This window comes from Anneissia japonica, unplaced genomic scaffold, assembly GCF_011630105.1.
Source record: "Anneissia japonica isolate Jap-2015-1 unplaced genomic scaffold, ASM1163010v1 scaffold10466_len380309_cov135, whole genome shotgun sequence".
In the NCBI taxonomy this organism is placed as follows: Eukaryota; Metazoa; Echinodermata; class Crinoidea; order Comatulida; family Comatulidae; genus Anneissia; species Anneissia japonica.
Genome location: NW_022715455.1, coordinates 159,829 through 172,983, shown reverse-complemented (window position 1 = coordinate 172,983; position 13,155 = coordinate 159,829). Strand labels below are relative to the sequence as shown.

The 13,155-nt window shown below is 34.9% G+C and overlaps 1 protein-coding gene across 1 annotated transcript; it reads right to left on the bottom strand.

Annotated features, from left to right (window-relative positions):
- Positions 1–1,543: 1,543 nt before the first annotated feature.
- On the bottom strand, positions 1,544–12,913 carry LOC117109233 (ubiquitin carboxyl-terminal hydrolase BAP1-like; the record flags this gene model as incomplete). Its single annotated transcript, XM_033251491.1, is given in 10 exon segments — positions 1,544–1,898; positions 2,693–2,785; positions 3,439–4,231; positions 4,542–4,777; positions 6,030–6,144; positions 8,453–8,525; positions 8,876–9,080; positions 10,340–10,459; positions 10,960–11,147; positions 12,768–12,913. Coding segments are annotated over 9 exon segments (1,863 nt in total). The 5' UTR covers positions 10,978–11,147; positions 12,768–12,913.
- Positions 12,914–13,155: the final 242 nt, after the last annotated feature.

The following is a 13,155-nucleotide window of genomic DNA, read 5'->3' as shown; positions in this document are numbered from 1 at the left end:
CATAATTGAATAAAATCCAATTTAGTTTAAAACATCCTGCTGGATTTCATAACCAACCATACTAGATGCTTAAACAAAACAGACAAAAATAGATCGTCCAAAGTGTCATTTACAGTAAACACTCACTAATAAATGCCAAATGACTTAACAAAAGTAATGAAAACAACATATTCAACAATCCGCCCTAAGAAAGTGTCTTTGAGAGGATTTTAATTGAGTGAAAGGGCACTAAGGAAGTTGATTTCCATGGTCATTTTCATAATTCTAAACTTATTAAATGCTGTATATGAGCCTACTCCAATAATTAAATTTATTATTCTTATACTGCATTGTATTTTGATTATTTAATTTGAATTTTCTTGTGATATTAATTGATGTTCACTTAAGTTGATATCTTGTATTTTTTTTCCATTTGTATGGTAAATTCTGATAATTTTCAACATTTTTATGCTTAATATTGTTTAAAGGTTTGCATGGCGAAGCGAATAATTATATTATTCTCATGAAGACGATTGAAGCAACTCAATCGAAACGTCGAGACTACAACAGTTCGTTTCAGAACCACTAACGTGGTGTACTGCAAGTTTCAACATATATATTTTTATGCTTTATACCAAATAAATGAAATTTCCATTTCCAATCACAAATGTTTTACTACTGGAATTAAATTATTGCTAAACTGAAATCATGACCATAGAATACATTCTTGACAATAATTTGGTTCTCAAGAGGGACAATTTTTTGAATACCGTATACACATATTCATTGTACATACAAAATAACAACCTGCCTTTAAAACATCTTCTTAAACCCTGAACACCAGTAATACACATTTGGGAGTTCATTTGTATAAATAGGTATACTGTTCCTATTTTGTTATGAAGAATTTTACAACACTATTGTCTTTACATAGGCTGGTAAAACGGTTGATAATAAAGACACTTGAATAAAAAATTGATTATCTATTTTCTCATATTTTTGATAAGAAATTCTATTTCTTTAATGGGTTTTTGACTTTCCATTAAGAGTTTCTCACAGTATTTCCCCATTACCACCTGATTGCATTACCTAATGTCTATCACATACTTTTTTTGCATATTGGTCTTCTACAGACATTCTGCAAGATATTACATAGGTTTTGCTAAATACTTCATTTCAATTGTGCTTGATTTAATGTTGGTAAATAATTTTGCTATATGTTTTCATTATATTTTCAAAACAATATCATCGTCCTATCATCTGTTGTGTAGGTGTGGATATCGTAATTACCTTCTCCAGCATCATCAGGAGCGGCTCTAGCGGGAGTTTGGGGATAGCAAAGGGCTCCTTGTCGGGGACCACCAGTTGGGGTATTTAAAGAAAGCTTGTCAGGGAAAAATACAATTCAAGAATGCCTTACTAAGCTCTCAATTAAAGGAATAAAAACCGTTTAGCTCGATCAGTGCTACAGTATGTGCAAGGTGTTAACTATTACAATTGTATGGGTTGCAGTGGTGGCGCCAGCATTTCCCCCACAGGACTAGTATCCCGACAGGGGGATTTTTTGTCGGGAGCTTGGACCCCCTTGTCAGAAAGCTTGGACCCCTCGTCAGGAAATTCCTGGCTCCACCACCCTAAGCACCATTATCATCGTATCCTTAATACTATCCTCCTATCATCTCACTGCTGCATCATCCTACTCCATAGCATCATCTCTTTTTCTTTGGTTTGCTCCTGCTTTGTGATCTCCGCCTTCTGTCAGCCTTCCTCTTGTGTAGTCTTCCTAGGCTGCATCCTTGTCTTTTCTTGACTAAGGTGTGCTGTTCAACAAGGCTTTGCAACTTATTCTGCTCTGCTAACATGGATAAGAATGTGCAAATAAATGGATCGTAGTTGTGTACTCTTCGGGCATCATCAATCTAAAAATATAGAAACCAAATTTACAACACAATACCTTAGCTGTATGACAAAGTTTTGGTACTTCAACAGTACAAACAATTGTGTTGTAAATCCACAAAGTACTAGATAAGCATTATAAATTTACCTCACATCTATACATACCCATTGTACATCCTTTCAATAAACAGAATTTTATTTTTAAAAATCCTTTGAAAAAACAATTTCTAAAGACAATTTACCTGTACCTATGGATTTACTTCTTTATTTGTATTGTTCATTGGATTAGGAGTCAAGTGCACTAAGTTTAGCTATAAAATCGTCACTTTACATCAACTCTACATCTGCTTTACAACCACTGCATATCAATCCATGAATGAATTAATCTACCAATCAATTCATCCATCAATCAATCAAAGCAATCATCAGCTTTGATCATCAGCTCTTTGTCCCAAAGACTTTCTTTTCCTTTTGCGGTCGCAGCTGCAACTTTGTGGAACTCCATACCAATCTCTATCAGACAGTGTTTAACCATGGAGAAAATAAAACTCTTTTAAAACTAAGCTAAAGACCTTTCTTTCCATCAAGTTTTTCATTAAGATATATTTATTCTGTTTTTTATATACATTGCATTTGACAACTTGCTTACTTGTGCTATATAAGAATGAACTATTATTATTATTACTAAACATATGTACATAAACTGCACATTAACTATTTCTTCATTGTACACAAGCTTCACAACCACTGTGCTGCACGCCTACAACCATAGAAAAACACTGCAATAACTGCACAAAATACTGTATATTTACATTACCTTGTATTTCTTTCGTTTTTCCAATTCATCTTTTAGATTTTGTTCTGTTGTTGTAATCTCTGCTTCTACATTTTTCAAAAGAGCTAATAAATCCTTTAAAATAAAAAGAATACAAAGAATTTTTACTGAACATATCAGTCTGAAATATATAAGATAGTTTAGGGTGATACATATTCATCCTTTGATTATGCAAAAATGGAAATATGAGTTTACCAACATATCTACATGTGACCCACCCTCAGCTAAACAGTCAATAATTAAAATAATAATAATTACAATTTTTGCATCAATTATTAGCTTTTGAAATATAGATTACAAAGATCTAATAATGTAATAATAAGAGAATAATTGATGCAAAAATTGTTAAACATAACAAATGGTGATGATATGACAATATATATTTTCAGTCCAACATGCATTAGGATGGTCAATACATGGAAATCTTAGCTGATTTGAAGATTTTAATTATTGACAACAAACGCCTTTTTTGTCGGAGTTGATCACTTATGTGAACTACTGCTATCAACACAAGTCATGTGACCTAGGTAGATTGCTCAATGCCATCTTGAAATCCTTCTGTGTAAAAGGACCAAATTTCATTCCTTTTTAAGTCATTGTCAGGCACAATTACCATCTTATGGTAAATAAAACTACACTATTATTATTATTATTATTATTATTATTAATTAGAGACATAAACCGAGGCAAAAAAAGGATAAACAAATAGGTGTTGCTTGTCCACTTACTTTTGGAGAAAATGGATAGCTTGCTGGTGAACTTGGTGATGGTATAGGCTTCTTTCCAGACTCACATTCATTATTTCCTGTCCTTGCATCAAGGAGTTTTGCCTTTGTAACCGCTTCAGAGTGCAACTGAAGTACAGATCTTTTATCGGTGAAGTGTGTGTCATCGAGCGCCGCAGCAAGTCGCTTCAGTTCATCTATTTTCCGCGGATCCTCTCCATCTTTTGTTAAGCTGGATCCAAACAGTTTGGACGATGATGTTGACGGTTGATATCCATCCTGGTTAACTCCTGCCTTCCACTGCTGGAATTTGATCACTTTCAGTGAATCAGGACTACAGGATCTTGAGTGGTTTGTCGAACGCAGCGGAGAATTAAATGCACTTCCGACCTCTGATGCTGTGTCGGTGCTATAATTACTTGAGGACGGTGATGGAACGTTCAGAGGAAATGAGGTCTGCACAGACAAAGGCCTTAATAAATTACTATGTTCATCTGTTTCACGTTTAGCATCTTGATCAATTTTGAATGTTACAGAGGGTATTTTCCGCTCATTGTCCATTTTAACTGACTTATCAGGTGATGCAACAGTTAATAGATGATCCACTGAATCTGTTTTTTGTTGACTGTGTTCTAAAACAATCATTGGAGCAGAGGCAACCTGTTGGGTACTGTCTATGTCACTGTTGTCTGAATCTGTATCCTCTCCAAGACATTCTATTTCATCGGAATCTGTTTGGTTGGTCTCTGACATTGGTGATTTTGCATAGTTATGAGAATCTAAAGCTGCTGGCAATCTTTAAAAAAAAAATGCATAGTAATTATAACAATACTAATATTTCTGTATTTCTTCAAGGCCAGAAAAATGTTCTACCAATGGAATAGTCGTTAAGCTTCTGATGTTCTTTTGGTTGTTGCTGTAAAAGAGAGGTGCTGTAAAAGGGAGGTCCCGTAAGAGAGATGTGCTGTAAAGGACAGGTGATGTAAAAGAGAGGTGATGTAAAAGAGAGGTGATGTAAAAGAGAGGTGCTGAAAAACAGATGTGCTGCAAAAGGAGAGGTGCTGTAAAGATTATATATTTGGTAATATGGGTTTTTTTTTCCTTACTTGTAGATCACTGGTAGCACGACTGGTTTCTCTTTTTCCAATTTCCTTTTTTTCTTCTTTTTTGGAGTTGAGGGGCTTTTTTCATGACAAACCCCTATTTTCAATTGACCTTCAGTTTTATAAGCCTGTTCTACAGGCTGTTCCACTTTTGTTTGCTTTGCACTTGTACCTCTGGAATTATGACCTCTTCCCGGGCTTCTTTGAGATGTTAAATGAGGCTGGGTAGCCCTTACTAACTAAAAAAGTCAAACATATGTTAATACCCCCATTACTACAAGCACTGTGACCCTTTAATGATGTCATAATTAATGTCGAAATATTGAATCCCGACACAGTGGCATGCATTTCAATACTTGGAGTATGTATTATACTATCTTGTGACTCTCTGGGTCTGACTCTCCTACTTTAACTTATATCTTGGTGAAGGCCTGATGATTATCATATATCAAACATATAGCGTGACATTTATTAGTTGCCTTGAAAATACACTATAAAACTGGGGCAAGCATTTAAATTGGTCGGAGGGCCATAGTGAATTTTTTATTCAACTCCAAGGGCTGCACCCAAACTTTGATGTTTCTGTGCATTTCCAAAAAGCTTCATACACTGTTTTATTGCCACCTTATGCTCAGTGCTCAGTTTTACTATTACTTTTTATGATCGGTGCGGGGCCGTAAAAAACAAGGTGTTTACTAGCCAAAAAATGGGTGGCAGGCTGCACACAGAGGGTTTGTAATTCATTTTCGAGGGCCGCAAAAAAAAATCACTGGAGGGCCACGCGGGCTGCAATTTGCCCGTCTGTGCTATGAAACCAAGAACGTAATTCAATGAGGCAGGATTATCTAGGTGATATAAAAAAAATATCAGTCAAGACGATCTCCATATAGAAAAAAAAAACTATTCATAGATGTGGACAAGTACAAAATAAAGTTTCATTTTACATATTTAAAAAATACAATTATCACAATAGATTTTCAGTTTTGTAATAAGTCTACCTTTAGTTAAACCTTTGTTCACTTGAAAGAAATACCATATTTATTTTTTTTTTGTGAGGATGTTTAATCGAGGGAGGAGTTCATATTTATTGGTGTATAAATTGATAATGTACATACTCAAATAATAGCCCCTTAATTTCACTGTATATGTGGAACTACAACAAATTTACTGTCAAAATGTGTTACTGCGTGATCATAAATACTTATTAATCCCAATGACGTTAGCAAAAATGTTAATCTACCAGAGTAGAACATTAATAGAATGTGTTAAAAATGATGTTGCTTCCTTTAGATTTGTTTACAGTCACTTAGTGGGGCGTTTATTTTAGGAAAAAATAAACGCCTCGGGATATTTATTTGAGGGAGGAGTTTATTCCAATTGAGGCTCTAGAGGGAGTGTTCATTCAAGGGGGGGGGGTTTAATTAAATAAATATGGTATAAAAATATTTTCAATTACATGAATTAATAAAAATAATATAAAATGCTGACTACCTGCTGCAAAGCCTCTAGAATTATCTGTCTGTTGGTTCCCAGGGTGATGAGCTTCTGTTCATAAGCTTGCCGTCTGTCTCCTACCACTGCCATCAGGTTAAATCGGATGTCACAACTACCATTTAAAAAATCAAAAATTAAACACTCTGTTAATTTTTATTATTAATGAAATCTGTATTATAATGATTGAATTTAATTTTAACACATTTTATGAAAATTATATGCATATCTGGGCTCTGGTCTTGTATACACTTGGAGGGGGTGCTTCACAACTGTTGGCGCCCAGCCAAAGATCCAAATAATTGACGGTTGGCACAGTGATACCAAGACCTGATATGGGCCTGACAACATCAGTTTCACCATCACTATAATCACCATCACTGAAATCACTGCCATTGCCATAGTAACCCTTTCTCTCACTACACTGCCATTGTCATAATCATCATCATAAATGTCACTAGTACTTTAATGGTGGCTCATTGCACAGACATTTTAAGTGATGATGTCATTTATGATGAGGACGTTGATAATGGTGATGTAGACAAAGATAATGATGATGGTGAAGATTTGATGCTATGCACTACAACAGTGTTACTACATTACATTATTTTGCTGTGGGTTAATTATTGGTTATACAGCTGTATGTTGTTTTCCTTTTGTGCTTTTACTGACATGTAATATATAATTAGTAATAATAATAATAATAATAATAATAATAATAATAATGGTTATATTTATATAGTGCATATTGCACATTGCCCTTATGCACTTTAAAAAGAAATTAACCGAGAAAATGCAAATAACAATAAAATAATAAAAATATTATAAGGCTGTTTTTACTAATTATCAAAGATCATTGTTTGATCATCACTTGATTCACATATCTGATCTATGTATTCTTTATCACAGCATCATTATCATCATAAGCACAGCATCTTAACCAGAATTATCATCATCAGCACATCATCACCTTCACCATAACCAACATCTTTACTGTACCTCAAAAACATTACCCTCATCAGTACATTATCTACTTCACCAGAATCATCATTGTCATCCACATTACCATCACCAGCATCATTACCTCAAAAACACATTATCACTGCTTCACCAGAATCATCACCATCATCAACATTACCATCACCAGCATTATTACCTCAAAAACATTACCATCATCAGCACATCATCCACTTCACCAGAATCATCCCCATCATTCACATTAACATCACCGACATATTACCTCAAAAACATTACCATCATCAGCACATCATCCACTTCACCAGAATCATCACCATCATTCACATTAACATCACCAACATATTACATCAAAAAAATTACCATCATCAGCACATCATCCACTTCACCAGAATTATCACCATCATTCACATTAACATCACCAACATATTACCTAAAAAATATTACCATCATCAGCACATCATCCACTTCACCAGAATTATCACCATCATCCGCATTACCATTACCAGCATCATTACCTCAAAAACATTACCATCATCAGTACATCATCCACTTCACTAGAATCATCACCATCATTTACATCAGCGCTCCGCAAACTTTTTACTTCACAGCCTATTTATGATTCCAGGCAACTAGCCGCGGCCCAGCAGCCCAGTTGCGCCAGGGACCAGCATAACAAATACAGGCAAGAACTTTGATTATGCCTCCATGTATATAAAATATTTTAACATCATTATCTGTTCTCTCAGTTTCATTGTATGCAAATTAAATATTATTTTATTAAATAAATAATACTGTACATTTGTGCCCCCCCCCCCAACAATTGTTGATTGGTTTTTTTTCTACCATGATTCAACCAAACACGGTTCAGCCACTCACGTCATAGCTTTCTCCTTCCAAAAACAGGTATTATGTTTAGTAATAAAGTATCCAGATGGGCATTCGGTTATCAAGAAATGTGTGGAGTTGTGTAGTGATCTTTCTATGACAGGTCTTATATTTATTTTATCTTTAGCTCGTGACTTATCCCATCATTCCTCCATACCGGATTTAGTTGATCTTACAGGGTTAATACTAGACTATAACATAGTGTCTAGCTCCCGAGGGGGCATAGACACAAAAACCGCTTATAAATCAAATAGCACGCATCATCTGGCAGTTTAGCAGTGTGTGCAAGCGATGCATTCGCTGTAACAATGAAGCAGCTTTATTAAAAACTATTTTCTCCATGATGAAACGTCTCTTTGTTATTATTTTTTTTTTATTTGCAGACGGCCTCGCGGCCCTTTCAAAAATGTTTGATTTACATTACCATCACCAACATCATTACCTCAAAAACATTATCATCATCAGCACATCATCCACTTCACCAGAATTATCACCATCATTCACATTAACATCACCAGCATCAACAACATAATGACAAAGTCAAAGGCCATTTTTCATACCCTCCACTATCTAGTCTTTCTGCAATGACTTTCCTAAATTTTTCTGTCCAATCTTCCCCATCAGTAATTGCTCCTGAAAGAATATAAGACTATTGTCTAATGCTAGCAATCTTACAAGACAACTGTCAAGTTAGTCAAAATATAATTTTTATATTAACACATATACCATATTTGCAGTATATACAGAACAGAACTATCTAACATAAATATAAATTAACAATCAGGTATTGAGATGACAAAAGTGTATTTTTTTAAACTAAGCAATTTTCGCGCAACAGATATATACAGTACCTATATGTAGTCCTTTGCACACTTGTCTTATAGTATACTCTCTCAAAGTAACTTCCCTCTTAAAAGGTCTGACAAAAGGGCAAAAGTCTTTTAAGTGCGCTTTTAACAAGAGTAATATGCAGTGGGACTCACCATGATCAATTGGATATGGCTTAAGACCGTCGAGCTCGTACAAACGGTCACCAATCGGCAGATAGCTTACAAAGTGAAACGTCTCTTTTGTGCGTACTGCTGACATCCCCGTTTGTTTCTCTGGTAAGTGACGTGGCTCTGGGTTTGCATGCCTGTTGTGGATCTTGGCAAGATCAGGCATATTACCTATTGCATATCCTTTGTTCTACACCACAGAAAGATACAGGAAACAAATTACATATTGTAAATGATTGTTCATCTGTTAACACAAGTAAAAAGAATTGATTTGGGTTTGAAATGTGTCGCCTTTATTAAAATACGAGATGACTGATAATCTTGCTATAAAAACTAAGGTTTTTGGGCCGTCAAATAAACTCACTTTTCAATATCAGCTAAACTTCTCATAACTCCTTCATGCAAGGATTATTAAAGGAGCCATGTGCTTGACTACAATTAAACCGGGGAAGCAAGAACACTCCCTCTTGGTCAAATGCCTGTTCACATGCTTTGTGGATGTTTCATAGTCAATATTATTTGATAATTGGTTGGTCTTTGGTAACATAACACAGGAACTCATTTATCTACCTATCAGATACTTAATGCACTTCATAGTTGGTTTTGAGTACACTATACTGTAGAAACCGAAGCAGGGCTAAAGGCAATTTTTGAAGGAAATAATTAATGGCTCTCAAGACTTCTATTTCGTATAGTGATTCAACTGATTGACCATAATTTTAATATACTGTAAGTCAGTTGTGACGTCCATCACCTTTTCTATGGTCCTTTAATCAAACTGCTGGTTTTGATTGACTATAATTGCTTTATAAGTTAGTTGTGACTTCCATCACCTTTTCTATGGTCCTTTAATCAAACTGCTGGTTGTAGAGCAGTTGATATACTGTATATTCACAAATCAAACTGCTGGTTGCAGTGGCCGGTTGCTTAGAGATTACTGTGCGTATGCATTAGGTGCGAGCATTAGAGTGACTTCTTGGTACTGTAGTACACACACTGACACTCTTCACATACAGTAGCTCTTCGCGATACGAAGATGAATACATGAATTGGTTATAATAAAATTTATTATTGGGGTTATTAGGTAGAAATAACCTTCTAGCAGACATTTGTTTAATACATAAAATGTATTGTAAACATTATTATGCAATATTTTAGCATATTTTTTTTCAGCTCTTTTATAAAGTCAATCACCATTATGCCTTTCCAGGCCTTGCCTAGACAGTCAAGGCTTCATTTGTGTTAGACAGTGCCATAAAGCGAGATTTGTTAGGTTTGTTGTGTGCGTTCATAGCTTGGCCTAGCAATGAAATATTTCATCGTGATGTACCCTGTAGTAAAATCACCCCAGTTTTGAGCTTTTCGCACACAAGATGCAAAAATTTGGAGTTTTTAGTGCAAATGGAAGTGATGACATCACCACTGAATTTAGTGTAATTATTAACATACCTCAGGGCTAAAATTCCGGGTATATTCTTTCAACTGTGTGAGCATTTGTCCCAATGACAAGATAGGGCAATTTAATAACACACTCAAAAGAGCATGAGTAGCGCAGGAGTTGGGAACAATCTGTAAAAAAAAAGTAAGGTTTAATTCAAAATTTAACTCTAACCAATATAATATACAATATATGTCCTATTAGGTTGAATTATAAAAATACAGAAAAATAATTTGAGTACAACAAGTAACTTGGGACTTATTTGTTTGACCTATCATTGACTTGCACAATGTAAGCTGTAGTCTAACTGCATTGTATCATATGATAAAGGACAGATTCACAGTCAATCTTGTAAGGAAGTTTGCCTATTATTGGCAAATGACTAATTCATTTTACAATAATTAGCTGAGAAGACAACTATGACAGTTAATCATAGGTTTGTCTAGAGTATGTTTATTTGTAGGCCTATATTGTCCTATATGAACTAGTCCACTTTTTCAGTGTTATTAAAACGTACAGTTTTTTGAAGACTTTTGTCCCTTGTATTTTGAGAAAATTACAGAAAATCTACTGAATATTTGTCTGAATAAATTTATGGAAACACATAAAAAATAGAATAGAATAAAACTACCTGTTGAGCAAAGAACATGTTGTTAACGATTCCATCATCTTCAACAGGAACCTCACTTGAGGATGGCTGGATTTTTCGTCGGGCTCGTCTTTCTTCAATCCATTTAAAAAGGAAAATAAAGCCATACACAGGTCCCTCAATTGACTTCTGAAGGTCGTAAATTTCTTCCACCTGTACACCTTTAACACCTGCAATATGTTTAAAAAAATATCATCAGTAGTCTTGAATGTTGAATTTGATGTGTTTTAAAAAAAAAAAAATTCCAGTGAAAGTAAACACTTCAGCAGTATTTTGGATCAACAAAAAAGAAAACAACATTGAATAAAAACATTTTCTGGGTTTGTTGATCACATTTGTCTATTGAAGAATGTTGTTTTGCATCTGATTAATACAAAAGTTGTAACATAGACTCAATAAACAATACTTCTTCAAATCAAATCAATCAAATCCAATCTTTTATTTCTTCTGGAAGTACTCTTTCAATAAAGTGCAAGTCTCCCTAGAGGTCTAGATTCAACATACAAAGTAAATACATTAAAAATCAAGAAAGGTAGTTACAATACTATTGTTAAATATATTATTTAGTGTAATGGTTTACTTTTTTTCTTATCAACTAACTCCAACTTCAAAAAGCAATGAGTTCGACCGTATAACCAGATTCCATGATGTCCAAAGTTAGGGGGGAATTCTTGTTTGTTTTGAATGTGTGTGCCGGTTTCAACAGTCAATTCGAAAATAAGAAGTTTCTTGAGGTTCTTCCAAAAAATGCAAAGATCTGGAATAAAATTTGTTGGGGAACACTCAACAGGAATGGTGGTGAAATGGGGGACATCATGGGTTCTGGAAACAAGGTCAGAACGAATATCCGGAGGAACTGGGAGGGCTCCAAGGCCCTCATTAGCAATTTTGACTATATAGTTTAAAATATTATTATGTCTCCATGTGAGACGGCCCTGGTCCAGGGATCGCTTACAGAAGTTTAGGATATGATGGAGAGTAACCCGATTCCTGCAAGCCTTACAGTTCTCAGAAATTTTCATACCCCATCTTTTCAGATTAACCCCTATTATTGAGAGTGTCACCGAAAGCATTGACCATGAATTTAAGAACTCTATGTGGGAGATTGAAAGCGATGCTTTTCCAATGGGTTGATGAATTTTGGAGGGCGAGAAGTTCATAAAAGCGTCCCTGGACAAGAAGCCCCCTCACATTGAGATTCCAATACGATTGCATGTCAAGTTTAGTTTTAGCATCCTTTTTAAGTTGGTTCAGGCAACAATTTGGTTGTAAGGCCGAAATTTCATTAAATATTTTTTCATTATTATTACCTTTTCTAAGGCTTGGTGATAAGGTAAAAGGTGGCATGACCTTAGAAGAATAATGACATTTGGGAGACTGGAAATTTGGGAGACTGGATAGATGCTAATGAAGTGTGGCTCCACCCCCAAAATTTTGTAAAAGAAAAGTTTTTTCATGGATGCACTCTCATCTGTTTAAGTGTCAGCAATACTACTAATGAAGATTTTTGATGCTGACATTGTTGATAGTCTACACACAAAGGAAAAATCAACACAGAAATACTTGAATTTCTTTTCTGAAAATTTGGGAGAGTTTAACAAAATTTGGGGACCAGGAGATTCCTGATCGAATCGGAAATGTGGAATATATGCCTTTTGAACATCATACAAGCTGGCCCTCTACTTCAAGATTTTCTTGGCAACATAGCATGTGTTTTTTGATCTGAATGGTAGAAATAAATCAGACATCCAGTTAAGATAAAGTACAAAACAAAATGAGATAAATCTTACCAAATTCTTCTACAAGTAATGTAAATAAACCTGAGGAAAAAGAGTATATATGTAAGTTCAATTACAAATAAAATATACTTGAATATCAGCATACATAGCATGGGCAACATACTGTAGGTGTTTAACAACAATTTAGGATTGAATTAGGCATAGACTAGGTCATTTTTTGAACGCTATGGCTAAAAGTATTCTAGCAAAGTTACTGTGTATAGCCCCTCTCCCACCTAGGTTTATTTCACCTATTAAGAGTCGTACGATTTCTACGAGTTAAAACTCGTGATCTTTGGAAAGGACCTATACGAGCTTATTACGTGTTAGCTACGAGTGGGGTACGACTTTATGGAGTTGGTTACGAGTTATGTACGAACTTTGCTGAGCAGAGCACCGA